This window comes from Syngnathus acus, chromosome 17 (genome assembly GCF_901709675.1).
Source record: "Syngnathus acus chromosome 17, fSynAcu1.2, whole genome shotgun sequence".
NCBI classification, from domain to species: domain Eukaryota; kingdom Metazoa; phylum Chordata; class Actinopteri; order Syngnathiformes; family Syngnathidae; genus Syngnathus; species Syngnathus acus.
In genome coordinates this window covers 5,074,923-5,089,895 of record NC_051102.1, presented here as the reverse complement: position 1 = coordinate 5,089,895, position 14,973 = coordinate 5,074,923, and the positions used below count along the sequence as shown (strand labels likewise).

Below are 14,973 nucleotides of genomic sequence, written 5' to 3'. Positions count from 1 at the left end.
AAATGAAGGATTTTGACATTAGAACTTTATTGACACCTATATAGAATAAAGCAGCTTGCGTTGCTTCGCTGTACAATGTGTGTGTGTGTTTTCATAAGTGTATTTGTAGTGGCAAACGTCAAGTGAAAATCTCATGATTGAACCTTTGGGATGCATTTGTGGGCTCGTCTTTTCTGCGTGCGTGTTTGCTGACTCATTCGGCAGGTGCAAGAAATCAGTCAAGTCAGAGAGACGGCTAACAATCAAAAACAGCAGCAGTAACACAACCAAGGGCATTTTTGCACGTCCAAAACTAAGCCATGACAAAAAGCCTGCAAGAACATATGTATTCGGGCCCACCCAATCCGTCTGGATTTTGGAGGCCAATTCCGATGTTTACACATTCACAACAATATAGTTATGTAGTGCAGGCAAAACATTATTTTACAACTATCATGAAAAATTGGACAAGGGAATACATTTTTTTTACTGTCATCTTTGTCAGGTGTTAATTAGTAAGCTGTGCGTGGTGGCAATCAGTCAATTTTCTTCACATTGTAAAGCTTTAATATCGGACGAGGTGTTGAATAAACGTGGGCCCTAATTTTGATTCTCATTTGACACATCATATACTGATAATGATGCTCGGACAGCTACCACATGGATTTTTGCACAACTACAGTAAAAACGTCGTTTCTGGAAGTGAAGCACAAGACCAAAAAGGAAACGAATCAAACGATTGGCATGGCGTCAACCATAAATGCTACATAGGACATCATGTCCGTTTGCTGGGAGGCATGAAAACGTCACATGGCGCTTCCTTGACCTGCCTAGACCCATTTTATCTCGCAGACTTTCTGCAATCTTGCCATTTGGCAACGAGCGCTGGCTCCCACTAAGCCAGGCCCCGCCTTTTAAAGCCACACACATTTAGTCAGGGGAGAACGTGAGGCTGTAAAGAAATGATTCAAGTGCTGTACAACATCAAAGGGGCGGGGCTTAGTGAGTGTCGTCACAACCCGGAGTCGGTTCATCTGCGTGTGAGCGTCTGGCTGTGAGCTGTGGCCAACAGCATTTCCTTGCGAGTCTTTTCATTTGTCTCATTTGATTGATAAATGCCCAGACACATTTTGGCTCAACTCACAAAGGAGAAAAAAAAAAAAAAAGTTGAAGGGTCACTATCAAAATGTCACCAAACTCCAAATGCGTTCCATCCAATTGAAAACACTCAATTTGTGTCTTGGTCACTGAGAGACCCAAAATGAAAGGGAGGGAGAACTTCAAGCTATGGAAGTAAAGAAAAACTTCATTGGAATAACTGTGTGTGTGGAAAAGTGAGACGACAAAGATGAGGAAGAGGAAGGACACAGTCGATGAGGGCTGGCGCCTTGCCTTCCTACTGAGGAAGCGCTTTGAGGATAGCGTTGACTTCTTCAGCCACCGTTGTCAAGGCAAACGCAAACTGGTCCTAAGCAAAAAAAAAACAAAAAAAAACAGCTTGACAGACTGCGAATGAATCGCAAAATGACTGTGATGTCACAGCAAGTGGGAAAATGGCCGACCCTTCGGAAACGATGCAACTTGGAGGCAATATTCATCAGAACGCCGCATGCGGGCCGGAGAGAACATACGATTGGAAAGACGGTCATTTTTATGCACGAGGATCCATTTCAAGCTCGCAGAGGCCCTCGACTTTCAAGAGGGCCGCAAAAAGGGCGCCACTAGGGAAGAGCCGGAATTTCCCCATGACCTGCGTGTGGCCGGTGTGGCTAATCGAGTGTCCTGTATCTCATCCAGCACGCAAATGAATGTCTGACCTTGGTTTGCACCATGCCGGGCCGTTGGTCTCGCAGGTGCTCCAGTGTGGCCGCCATGTCCATCTCCTTGGCGCCTACACACACATTCATTTTCAAAGTTAAATGTGGTCCTTGTGCAGCACAAAAGGTGGGTCGCTCACCTTTGGCCATGCGGTTGAGGACCATGTCCATCAGGATGTACGTCCCGCTGCGGCCGGCGCCATCGCTGCAAAAGAACAGCAAAATCAATTTTGGACAAAGTTTGCGCGTGGCTGCATGATATAAAAAGGATCGGTCACCAGTTTGGATGTCGGTCAGGAGCTGAACGTGAATAAAGATGAAGGCCATTGGGACCTTTCTTTCTTTTTCACTACATCGCAATTATGAAAGGAACCCTGCAAGTTCCAGCTGGCGCTTGAGCAGCATGTGTTCCGTCTCCATTTGCAAGAGGTACTTTTCAGAGTTTGACTGTCAACGTTTCACTTTATTCGGTGGGAATGTGTCAAAGACATGACTTGCCTGCAGTGCACGATGATTGGGCAGGCGCGGCCGCGGTAACACTTGTTCACCTTCCTGCAAAACAAAACAACAACACAAGGGGGCGCTCAGCCGTTGCGTCTTTGGAGGCTCGGGCTGCCAGGGTGAAGGGGGCCCTCGCTGCAGTCAAAAGTCACGTTGCCATGGAAACAGCCAGCAGAGTGGGGGTGCGCTCACGCCCCGCTATGACGAGGCGGAGCCCGCAGAATTGGCGCAAAATTGCCCCAGCAGAAGACAACAAGTCCGCAAAATTGGCGTCCCCGTCCAAGGATACACGGACAATGTTTGATCTCCGGTACGGGTGCTGCCCACTCGAGTTACGCATCTCAATCAATTATTTGCTTTCAACGCAACATTCCCTTTTGCACAGCGGTGGTTTTGCCGACAAAATGGTGGGTCAGCCCCCGATAAGGTTGGGATTAAAAAAAAAAAAAAAAACGAAGAGCCAATAATCTGTTGGGTGGCCGTGCAGGCGTGGGGGAGGAAGGCGGGCGAGGCAAGCAAAAATAAGGAGAGCGCTTATCTTGGCTCAGCGGGCGCAGCCAGGAGGAGAAAAGGTGCGAAGGGAATGTTTGGAAGGGGGGGGTGTTAGTTTCAGGGTTTGGAGGGGTTTCAGTGAGGCTTGGGGGTCCATGCGGCCCCCTCAGTTGCAGAATGGCAGTCTCCAATGATCACTTTTGTGACTATGCAACTGGGCTCATATTACTAGCTGCAACATCACAAAAATGACACTGGCAACCGCTAGTTAGCTGGTAAAGGGGGAAGGGGCAAACATGCTGTTGGGGGTAGAGGGTTGTTTCCGCACCATTTTGCCCGCTCCGACCATGGGGCCCATCCCATGCGACAAGATGAAATTTGGTTGACGTGTGTGGAAAAGTGTCAAGAAGCCATGGCAAAGCCAAAAATAAAGTGTCAACACCTGGACCACAAACTTTGCTGTATGCCGACCCACAAAATGTTTCAAGGAAAGTGCGGCAGCCATTTTGGTTTTCATTTTAAGAGCAAACAGTCCATTTTATAGAGGTTCCGGAAGTGTCAGCCCCCGAACTCAAGTTCACTAGGGAAATAAGCTCTCCAAAACTGAAAAAGCACAGGTTGGATGGGAAGCACCCACAAATTTCAAAAGGTCCTCTATCTGGTACTCGATTACAGATTGGAACCTGTCTTTGATAAAAACCAAAATGGTCAGGCATGGTTTTGTACCTCAGTGGCAGCCCCTTTTTTTGTTTTTTTTGTGTGCTGCGTTCCCAACCTGCGAAAGTCCAGGAGGCTACGGGCGCTCTCGGGCACGTTGCGGTTGAGCCAGGTCAGGAAGTGGAACTGCGTGACGGTGCGCGTCTCGTTGCTCTGCATGTTTTTCAGATAGAAGCTTCGCACCAGGAAGTCGTCGCACCAGACGTGCTCCGACACCAGGTTGACCTGCGCGGCCAAAACGGGACAGGTGTCAGCTCAAACTGACGGCACAATAAGATGCGCCCCGATTCCGTACAAATACGTAGCGACACGCATGACATGCGCTGCAACTGACTCGAGACGTCACGACAACGAATGGGAACCTCCCGGCGTACCTCGTAGATGTGGTAGAGGTTGGAGCCCTCGTCAGGCCAGTAGTGGTAGCACTGCTTGACGCCGCTTTCCACCAGCGGCGTAAGCATGACGATCACCACGCAGCCGTTCTCCCAGACCATCTGGAAGACAAACAACAGGCCGCCGCGTCAGGAAGCGCTGTTGAGGGTTTGCCAGCGTCGCGGGCGGGGCCGAGGAGGCTTGCCTGCCAGAAGTCGGCCACGGTGGACGGTAACGGGCCCTGCGTGGCGATGTAGGCCGGGTTACGGGGGTCATGGTCCATCTGCGGGGGCACAGAAGGACACCCCGGTTCAGAACCGTCGTGCTTGGACCAATATTTGTCGCCAGGCGGCAACTCACGATGGGGCTGGCGTTGATGTAGTCCGAACTGCCTTGACTGTTCTCCAGGCGCAAGGTGATGCGGCAATGATCATCTGCGAGGAGAAGACGAGCCGCCTTCATGCCGTCAAGAAATTCTTTGCCATTGACAACTTTTGGATTTTGTCTGCTTCTCGTTCTGGTTTTGTACTATTAACACGCTTTGCTCACTTTTTTCTTTGCATCACTACTTTTTCAAACATTCACACTGCCCTCTAATTGGTGAACAAACGGCAACAACAAGGAACCAGAAAACAAGAAAAGGCAAACATTTGCTGCTGATGTTGCGCTTTTGGGTCTTACAGGCCACCACGGTGAGCGAGCGGTTCTTCTTGGCATTGGCGTCCTTCAGGCCCGCCGTGCGGGCGTTGGGCTCAGCCTGGTAGGCGCACAACGCCTCCCACTCCTTCTCCAAGCGGTCTTTGTTCTTCAGGTGGTCCTCCATGTACGACTGCGGCAAAGCGGGAGGACCGATGCCATTATCACGCCAGCGAAGTGAAGCTTGCAAAGGGTTCAAACAAAGTCAGCAACAATCTCCAACTGGTCAGATACGTGTGCGCCATCAATCTTAAAACTATCCAATCAAGCACAACTCAGTCAACAGCCCCGCCCCCAGCCCTGGCCATCCCCATGCCAGACTAAAAGGACTCGGTGGCGGTCTAAAGGGATTACAGCAATCCAATCTGGAGGTGCAGAGATCGCCCGCCGCATGTTGTCCAAATGCTCCATACACCCCTTGGAGCGCGGAGGGAGGGGCTCGAGCGCAAGAAGACACCATCTTTGGGAAAAAACCTGGACGAGGCAAAGGTGCATGCTTCTGATTGGACAAGCACGTGACGTGTTTTGCAGCTTGCTGAGACTTTTTAGTGCCACAGTTATTGATTTGCCAAGCGTGCCTCCGTACTTCGGCTGCCAAAAGATTGCCTTGTAGCTGGCAAAATGAAAAAAAAAGAAAAAAAACAGGCGCAGGGCTAATCTGCGCTCAATATAATCTCCAACACTCGCCCGAATCGCAACAAAGCACAAGATAATGTGCTTTATAGAGAGAGTCTGCTAATCCTCTTAGGACACAGGCAGAAAGGATGTGAGGGGAGGGGCCGTGGAAGGGCGGGGTGGGGGGGCTCCAAGTACGGCACGGGAGGGAGTGGGCACTCAAGGCAACCGCTTGAAATGAAAATGCAGCGGCTGCGGGATGGCCACCTTTTGCAAACATGCCAACAAACAACTTTGCAGTGGATAAAGTCACCCCGAGCCACACGCTGCTTCACCAGCGTGTGGTGGTCCACCGACTTCACGCACACACAGAGTATTGCTTGGCTTCTCACCAGGATCATGTGGCCAGTGGAGATGTCCATGTTGGGCTGGGTGGGCTCCTCGTTCCAGGACGAAAGGCTGCTTCGGGCTGACGGGCTGACGGCCGAGGCGGCGTCACTGAACTGCGAAGACACGCTGTTGATCCTGGACGCCGTCGCCTCGGAACGGTCTGCCGCCGGCTTGACCGCCATACGCTGACGGCAGAGCTCCTGACAAATTGGCAGCGGAGTGTTAGCTAGCGGCGCGCTAATTAGCATTCGCGTCAAACGAGAGATTGTTTGCAAAACAAAAGGCCTCCTTTCTACATCTACAAACCACCAAACATCAAAACAAAGCACACTCAGAGTCAATTAAGGCTCAATTGACGGTTAGTCGTGGAAACATCAGTCAAGGGAGGAAGGAAAGGCAGGAAGCGCAGACGGAAGGCAGGAAAGAAGGAAGGAAGGAAGGAAGGTTCCAAAGTGGGTATAAAAGGAAAGAAGGTAGGAAGAAGATAGGACTGATGGAAAGGCGGAAGGAAGGGTGGAAGGAAAGAAAGAAGCAAGGGGCAACTCCGAGCCCACGTAGCACTTACCTGGTAGGTGGCGGTGGCGTCTTGCGTGGCGGCAGCGTCCGCTCCCAAGCCGCCGAGTTTCTCCTTGAGCTTGTGGTGCGACCTGTGGCGCAGGCAGTAAAGCACGCCCGACACCAGCAGCACACCCGCCATGCACAAGATGGACGCCACTGTCAGGGCCAGGAACTTGGCCGACTCGGCCCGGCTGTACTTGCCCGGGATGGCCGAGATCTCGTCGCCCTGCAACAACAACAACGGAGCGACGACAATCACGCTGCAAAATGACTTGTGCGCATCTGCGGAACGAGCGAGACCTGGAACACACCTGCGTGCGTCGTGTCAATCTCATCAGACTGTACAGCTCAAAAACTCCCGCCGCCATGTTTTCCTATTTGCCGACGTGTGGAGCCAGAGCTTGGTGGGAGCGGGACTGTCATTCTCGCAAATGTTCCTTTCACACTGACGACAATGGATGCGCTACGAGCAGGAAATGTGACCCACCCCCAACTGAAATCCTCAGAGAGGCAGGAGGAGGCTCGGCCTCGGGGGTCAAATAAGGGGGTGGACTTGATGCTAGAGGTCACAGAGATTAGATGGGGGGGTGACTTTATGCAAACACCCCCCCGCTGCCTGTCAAACCTCGGGAGGTTGAGCAAGATTGTTCAGGAATTCCAGGAGGCTCTCGAGTCTAACCAAACCCCCGCCATCGGGTGCCCCTTCACCACTAGATGACCCTCCGCCCCCCAACAATGATATTCAGGCAATTCATCGCTGCCGTATTCAGCAGCCGATAAAGCGCCTCCACAATGACCCACCAGGGGGACGACAGTTGCGCAATACAACTATGTGTGCGGGTGCATGGGGGGGGGGGGTGTTGAGGGGTACTGTACAAGCAGAGATCTGGAAAGAAGCATTAATGAAAGGAAGGGAAGAAAAAGGAAGACTGGAAGGAAAGAAGGTGATGACGAGGAAAAAGGAAGATCAAAGAATGTAGGAAAACACCCAGAAGAAAGATGGGACATGAGCCGTCAAGTTTGCTCGCGCTCGTTCGTTGAGGGTGGTGCTGGCACTGGAATACCAGCTGCTGCACTGGCTGTCAATCTTGGCCCAGGAAATAAATGCACATCGGAGTGGACCACGCGTGATGGTGGGATAGACGCACGCACGAGCTGCGAGCACCATCTGGATGCCAAAAAGGAAAAAAAGAAGCGAGTCGGGATTAAACCAGACGAGACAAGACGGGAAGGGAGCATGACAAGCGGCAGAGACGCTCCATTGTCCATCTGCTCGCTCGCTCGCGCACTCACTTGTGAAGCTCAACCACATCTCCGCATCTCAATCGGCTTCCTTTTCAAGCCTGAGCACCGTACTCTCGTGCAAATGTGGCACACGTTGGGACGCCACCCAGCAGATTACGGCCCCAAATTCAAATGTGGCTTTGGCCTCAACTCTTTCTCGCCGTTTCGGCATCCAATTGGGCCAATCAGTTCTCCAAACCAAGGCTGGGCTAGCAAACGTTCCTGGATTGCATCCGCTGGGGTCTCTTTGCCATCTGACGAGCGAGCGCCTTCTCATTTTTCAGTGCCAATTTCAATCAAATTTTTCTGTCAACCCCGTTCCAGCACCAAACTCAAATTTGCACACAACAATCGGAGGGATTTTGCTCGCGTTGCCTCAGACAAGACCAAGCTCCTACTCACGTTGCGCTCGTGTCCCAGCAAAGCCAAACTCGTCATCTCTGCTGTTGACCGTCATGCATTTTTTTCGGCATCAAAAGCGTTGCAGCATCAGCTAACAGGAAACACATTTCTTCCATCTTTGGGTCATGTTTCGGTTTGAGAGCAAATCAACCATCCGGCGAGTTTTGGTGTCTGAAGTGTCGTCCCTGTCAAGGAGGCAACAAAACGTGAGTGCTTTTGCACAAATGCAGCAAGCAACTTTTAGGGAAATGGGACCGGCGGACGGTTGTCTGCCTCTCATCTCATCTTCCTCCTTCGTTTCCCGGCACGTCTTCTTCCCTCGGCCTTCCGTCAATGCCTCGAGGATGAGGAGCAGAATCCACGCACCGGCACCTTTCTTCACTACAAAGTGCACTAGGGGGCCGGGCCGGGTTGGGCTGGGCCGGGCCGGGGGGGGGGGTCCTATTCTTATTGGTCGCTCCCCCCCACCCTGAGCCTTTGCCACCCTCCAATTCCTGCCTGCCTGTCTCCCGCACATGTCGACGCCACCCCCACCCTGGCCGCCATGGTAACGGCACCACATGTTGCCGACAGGAGGAGGAGGAGGGTGAATCACTGACTGTCATCTTCAAGTCAAAGTTGGTTTGAGCGGGAACGTGCGCAGCTCCTACAAGAAAATCAACAATGCTGGATCCTTCCATTTCATTTCAATGTCCAAATTGCACATTTGCATTTCCTGTACATCCCAATAGCAGATTTTTATTCCTGTTTACTTCCAGCTGGTGATCCACTACTTTTGTCCGCATTTGATTTTTTGTTACTACTTGGAGGTGTCCCAGAACCTCTGTCATTTCTGGACATTGCAGAGCTTCTCCGTCACTCTTGTTGTCATGACAACCAGGCCTCCAGGGTTCCCTTCATCAGAGTCGCCTTTTTTTTTTGCCTCCTCTTGATTAATTATCTTTTGAAATATGACATATCCGCTTCTTTTGTTGCATCTTGCCCACTGGTGAAGACCTGGTGAACTCTGATATGTGTTTGAGAAGACCAATGAAAAGAGGAACAGGTGGAGAAGCAGGCTCCAAGTCGTTGGCTATTTGCGACGACGTGCCGAGTGTGCGCACGGCTTCGAAAAGAGGCCAATGAGCTGCCTGATGCAGATGACGAGCTCCTTTCTCAAGGGTTTGTATGGGGGAGGGGACAGGGGGGGCTCTTCAGTTTATCTTTCTATTCAACCCTTGCAGCCCCCCAAGCCCAAAAGAAAATCGTAGACACCCCCGCATCTCCTTTTGGACCCTTTTGTGACAGCTGGAGGTGGCACCACTCAAACCACTGCTCGTCTAAGTGTGTGTGTGTGTGTGTGTGTGTGTGTGCGCGCGCGCGATGCTAATTCTCTGACCCCCATGGAGGCCCTCACAGCTCTTTCATTTTCAAACCACAACAAAACATTTTCAGGACAACCCCAAAAGCGCCTCCAGACTGCAGCACAACTTGTTCAGAAGCCTGGATTCCCATCTCATCCGCAGATGTCGTGCAAAGAGCAGCCGACAAGAACGCCGTCCCCACTACTTGCCGATTTGCCCCTCTAGGCACAGCAAGTGGAGGATAACAAAAGATGTGGGAGCAGCAAACAGCGGCGTTACTCACATTTGCGACTCCTGTCTCCAGGATGCCCAGCTTGGCCTCCTTCTCCAGCGACGCTTTCCGTTCCGCTGCAAAAGACAATACTTGTGAGTGCAACCTCAACTCCTGACACGGTTCTTGGCTTGAGTTTTGACCGGCCTCTTGACTCACTTGACATTGTTTAATTTGTCCACTTGGACTATATGAAATAGGTTTGAGTCTGAGTTTGTCACGTTCTGGACGAGGTTCTTCTTGATTACATTCTTGACTTGGTGTTGAATGTTGGCAAAGCCAAGAAAAGGAATTAAAGTCGAATCTAATGATTCAAATTTTTTCCCTTCCAACTTGTCGCAGTGCGAGATGAAAAAACAAAATCTCATTTGTACACGAAACCTCCATACGACGCAGCAGCGTTTCATTTGTCACACGGGAGGCCCCGTCCCAAGCCGTGCTTTATGTGACTCAACGTGAGTCGGAGCCGAAACACATCCAGAAACGGCTCATTTCTCACTCCGAACAAAAGGAGAGGGCCCAGCCCATCCCGGCCTGGCAAAACGAAGCGCCGTCAGCACCGCTGGCACATTATTTCTGCCATTAAGTGCCTTTAACGGGGGGAGGGGGGGGCACTCGGAAATAGTCTCGCCCAGGGACGAAGTCAGTGTTGAACAGCCACTGCACGGAAGCAATGGTGACCTACCAGCAACTTGCACCACGTCGGCCGTGCTGACGTTTTGTCGGTTGGTCTTCACCTTGAAGGTCACTGCCGGGCCCACCACCCTGAAATGCAACCATTTGCAATCAAGAGTTGCCTTTTCCCTATCGAGCCAAGTGATTTTGATTTTGTGCCCCTTGTCTCAATGACTGAAGAGTCCAAGTGCTCCACCCAGTGATGTCAATGGAAATTGCGCCTCCAAACGCCGTCAACGCGTCACATTCAATCCAAAGCACAGAAATGCTTTCGATTTTCAAACCTCATTTATACTCAAATTTTTTTTGGCCCGCAACACAAATCACAACCAACAAAGAAAGAAAGAACAAGTCGGAATCTTAAGGTTGTCCCTTCCACCTGTGTCAGGCGGCCATTTTTTTGCTTTTGCTGGCGGGCGGGCGGCAAATAAATCAGAAGGCAGAGCAACGCATGTGTGGTCAGATGAAGCCTTTCTTCTTGCTGCTCAAACGGCCCCTGCGGCGAGATGGATGGCTAGCCCAGACCCCGGACGCCGGACCCCCTCCATGGCCTTATTTAAGCTAACGTCAACACTTGATTTAAGTTGAAGCATTTTAAACACGCAGCTAATTTGTCATCCTAACAAAAGTGGTATCCATGGAAACGTGCACTGATGCTTTGCGACCAACCAAAACACCTCGCCTATGCTAATGCCTCGGCTACGCTACCCAAGTCCCAAATTCCCAAAGGGGAAGAAAAGTAAGAAAGCAGAAAAGTGTGCTTACAATTTGTGCCGTACGGGATGGGGGATTCATGGATTTGATCAATTCATAGTTTTTTTTCTTCAAAATGGAGATACAACTTCATAAACAGAAATGCCTCCTTCAGCAGTTTGACCCGTCAAACGTTGTCCAACGCAAACTTGACAGTCGCTTGGACACCATCGCACATCAGAGCGGACGAAGAAAGGAGAGAAAACGTTCATACATACGACAACTCAGCCAAGTCTGTGATCTTGATGGTGGCCATGCGAGCCAGGATCTCCATCATGTGGAGCCCTTGGTCCGTCTGGAGGCTGCTGAGGAGGCAAAATAAAAACCCAAGCTCACACGTGACATCACAAATTTGAGAATTTTCCGGATGAACTCACTCGGTGTCGGTGATGACATAGCCAAAAACGTTGCCGGCTTCTTTGCCGCTGGCCTCCTTGACGTCAAGCTGGAGTTCCTCGGGCATCTTGGGAGGCCTTTGCTGGTCTTTGGGGGCGGTCGGAGGCGGGGCCACCTCCTTCAGCCAGCCCGTCACCTCCGACACTTCCTCCACCGCGGTATCCTTCTTTTCCACCAACACGCTCTCTGGGCCCGACCGACGAGGAGGAGAAGCCGGTGAAGCGGCTCCTTGGTCCAAGTAGGCCAGAAGTTTGCTGAAAACGTTTTCGCCGCCAGCCTGCAAGCAAAACGACGCCAGAAAGCACACTTGTGTGGACATCCGTTCATTTAGCCAGTAAGCACAAGAACAGACCTGCCTGCCATTAGCACTGCTTTTCGGCACCAGCTCACCTTGTCCATCACATTGTCGCGGTGAGTCAGTGATTGGTCTTCTGTTGGGAGAAAAATGTCCCTTATTTAAAAAGAGGTTCCTGCAATGATTGGCAGCTAGGTCATGTTTGAGTGGCCTGCAACCTTGAGGTGGGTCCCGAGTTGGAGCTTCCTCCACAATCTCCTCCTTCTTCTGCCCCTCCTCTTTGCCCGCCAAATCTCGGAGCCCGTTCCGGTCTGCGCTGGCATCCCGGTCTACGCTCCCGTCCTTGTCCACCACTAGCAAAGCGTCTACGATGAGGTTGGACAGCCGCTCCACGTCGTGCGGCGTCAGGTCGTCCATGTCCAAGTGCTGCCTGCCAATGTTCTTCAACACGTTGCGGATGAACTTTTCTGATTTGGAACAAACCGGGAAAACCAGCTTGAGATCCAAATTGTTTTGAGACTCAAATTATCTTTCCCCACTGAAATGAGTGCAGTGCATCCAACTTGCCCCCCCCAAATTGTCATTTGTATTATTTTGGGGGGGGGGCATATCTCTCTAAAGAGAAGTGTGGGATGGCAGATAATCACCACCAAGACATTTGAGCTACATTTAACAGTCCAGTACGATCAATAATTTTGGTGACACGTTTTGACATTGTGCTGCTCCTTTCCTTGGTCACCTGGGGGCAGTACAGTGTGGATGTGCACAAATGATTGGGGCTGCAATAAGTGTGGCAATTCTTGGCAGAGGATAAAGACAACATGCTTGCATGTGTCACCCCGTTGTTTGTGTTCAAATAGTTTTTAAACGGACCGCGTGCAACGCTGATTGTGGTTTTTGGCATTGAAGTCTTGAACTTACCGTCAACTAACGTGAGAGGCTTCTTGGCAGAAGCTCCTGGGGTTTTGAGTTTGAAGTTCCTGAGGGGCCAAGCGTCTGCTCCGTGGCGGTGGACGTCTCCGAGGCGGGCTGAGGCGGTGGGCAGCTGACTCAGGACCTTCAGGAGAACTCTGAGCTGATCCGCTGATGGGCTCTGGCTGAGACGCCGGTGGTACGTCTGCAGGTTCTGGCTAAGCTCCGCCCCTTCGGTCGCCGGCCTGCCAACGAGCTGCCTTGAGCCATCGTCCCGCCGTGCTTCCTCATTGCCGTCTTACCTGCCGTCCGCGTTGGCGAACGGCCGCTGAGGAATCTTCCTGACTTTGGAGAGTTCTTTGGCCAGAACATGCTGGCTGGTGTCGTCCTGCCACGCCAAGCCTGCACATGTGCAGAATTTCAACCGCGTTCTGGAAAATTCACTCAGCGGTGGAACAAAACAAGCTTCGTCCAAGTTCAGGCCGTTGCAACTCGTCACGCCGGGCTCGATCACAAAACAATGAATTTTGTTTCTTTATGATGCATGTGCCGTTTTTCTCCTTTAAGATGTCGCTCAAAGCAAAATGGCCTCATCCACTACACCTTTCCACTCGAGTTTAGATCCAAACAAGACTGTCGCAACTTAAAACAGTTACGGAAGAGTATGGCCGAATCAAATGTGAACAATATCATGTTACAACGCAACACACGAGATCCGTTTTAACTTACCCGCAGCGGCCATCTTGTCCAGCAGCAGCCGAAAATGTTGCACGACGGGTGGGGTGACGTCGTAAGCGTAAACGTCGCTCACCGGGACGGAGTGACACCTCCCGAACATCCCGTCTGCAAATGCACGCGGACAAAGGTATTGGGACGGTCGTCCGGCCGCACCGCAAGTCAAAACGCAAAAAAAAAAAAAAATAATCTCACCGTTGACGCACAGCTCGAACGGCGTACACAGCTCTCGCTGGAACAGGCAACCTGGCAAGAAGAAATTAGAACGAGGGCGCGCGCAAGCTTTCAACATGGGGTCGTGTTTCAAATTAAGCTTTGAAATTAGGTTAGGTTTCCAAACTTGTTCACATCAATTGGTCAGGCGGCTGCTACATCACGTACGTTTAACGGAGCAAACGGACGGATGCCGTAACCATGGCAACAGCTCATCGGATGGCCACGCGCCGTGTTTTGTTTTTTTCGCCGCCTGTTGTTGAATAGACTTGGTGGACTTTACATCTATCAAACGCGGCAAAAGCGAGGAGGACGAGGATGAAGGCTCTGTACGTCAAGCAGCACTACGGGGTGGCCCTGCGTGAAACGACTCATGAACGGGAGCGCGGAGGAGCCCATTTCCACGATGCACAAATGCGACTGACACGGACGACCCTCACATTGGTGCGTCGTTAGGCGCATGGTTTTGGGCTTTGTTTGCTTTTTACCGTCACAAAAAGAGACAAATCGCTTTTGGTGCACAGGAACACACCTGCGCCTCCGGAAGCATTCAAGATGAATAAACATCCACGATGACGATCGTCATCGTCAGGCGTCATCCAGCTGCTTCCTTATTACGATTATTATGTAATCCGACCAGCAAGAGGAGGGGGACACGTTCAACGTGATGAGAGTAGTTTGGAGATAGATTTGAGTGCGGCACGATGTGTCTAGAATCATTAAAGGGTCATTTGTTCGACTGAATGAACATCGCGCACCTGTCTTCGAGTTGCACCAATTGGGTTGCCATTTTTTGTTTCCGTTTAGAAAGAACTCCGACGTTTTGCTGTCAATTTGGTGTCTTGTTGGTCGATTGGGCGAATTGCATCACTGAGCACAAAATGGACCCAAATCAAAGCACACGAACCAGAAGCACTAGTGGTTCCGAATTAGTAGCCGATGCCGAGAGGCCACTCACCGAAGCGCCTGTCAGCCGACGCGATGGAGGAGGTCTGCAGGAGAACGACGACGACGAGGAGGCAAAGGGAGGAAGAGGAGGAAGGCGGTGGCATGTCGCTCCTGTTTTGGTTCTATGCGCGCGTTAACAGGCCATCTTGCCTCAGGACTCAATTTGCACCTGTGGACTGCTTGGGGCGGCACCTGCGCAGCCTGACGTGCGGAAGACGAGTCGGTGCCCTGAAAAGGATGGATGGATGGCTGGAGCGAGGAGGGCGTTGATTGCTCTTCTTCCTTCTCCCGATGCTGCTGTCAGCAAGCATGCGGGGGTCTTCGCGCCCCAAACATCCGTCGCTCGCCTTCAAAATAAAGGCACAGGAAGCAAACGAAAACCAGACAGGCCGGGAGGAAAGGAGGGCACCCAAGCCAGCGCACGTAGACCGTCGCCAGCAGCGATCGTCACCGCGAGACGTGGCAGCCAGAACCAAAAGGTAAGCAGAGCTGCAATGTTAACGCTCGTTGATGACATGCGCCATGTGATGAAAAACAATCCAAGACTTTTTCTGCTCTCGTCTTTTTTTAATTCTTTTCCAAGTTGACGGAGGTGAGCCGTTCGCCGGT

At 51.5% G+C, this 14,973-nt stretch overlaps 1 protein-coding gene across 4 annotated transcripts; it reads right to left on the bottom strand.

Annotated features, from left to right (window-relative positions):
• Positions 1-3: 3 nt before the first annotated feature.
• Positions 4-14,721, bottom strand: LOC119137523 (receptor-type tyrosine-protein phosphatase N2-like). 4 transcript variants are annotated; one of them, XM_037276904.1, is made up of 22 exons: positions 14,375-14,721; positions 13,399-13,449; positions 13,198-13,311; positions 12,771-12,870; positions 12,478-12,713; positions 11,775-12,023; positions 11,652-11,692; positions 11,243-11,538; positions 11,084-11,167; positions 10,123-10,202; positions 9,450-9,514; positions 6,145-6,363; positions 5,582-5,779; positions 4,560-4,707; positions 4,239-4,312; positions 4,084-4,161; positions 3,881-4,000; positions 3,565-3,731; positions 2,295-2,348; positions 1,937-2,001; positions 1,797-1,870; positions 4-1,447 (listed from the first exon to the last, which is right to left on the bottom strand). In XM_037276904.1, exons 1-22 carry the CDS (start codon positions 14,466-14,468, stop codon positions 1,376-1,378), a joined length of 2,679 nt encoding a protein of 892 aa, XP_037132799.1. In that variant the 5' UTR covers positions 14,469-14,721; the 3' UTR covers positions 4-1,375. The 4 variants fall into 4 exon arrangements, with proteins under 4 accessions (XP_037132799.1, XP_037132797.1, XP_037132798.1 ...); XM_037276902.1 differs by having other exon boundaries at positions 11,084-11,170; positions 14,375-14,718; XM_037276903.1 differs by having other exon boundaries at positions 11,084-11,170; positions 11,652-11,689; positions 14,375-14,718.
• Positions 14,722-14,973: the final 252 nt, after the last annotated feature.

What these genes read in the sequence shown, in the direction of transcription:
- LOC119137523 (XM_037276902.1), bottom strand. Translation starts at nt 14,468, where the DNA reads ATGCCACCGCCTTCCTCCTCTTCCTCCCTTTGCCTCCTCGTCGTCGTC. An exon ending in TTCGCCAACGCGGACGGCAG is followed by an intron (nt 12,714 to 12,770) that starts GTAAGACGGCAA and finishes GCTCGTTGGCAG; the next exon opens with GCCGGCGACCGAAGGGGCGG. An exon ending in CCACTGGCCACATGATCCTG is followed by an intron (nt 4,708 to 5,581) that starts GTGAGAAGCCAA and finishes GCTTTGCCGCAG; the next exon opens with TCGTACATGGAGGACCACCT.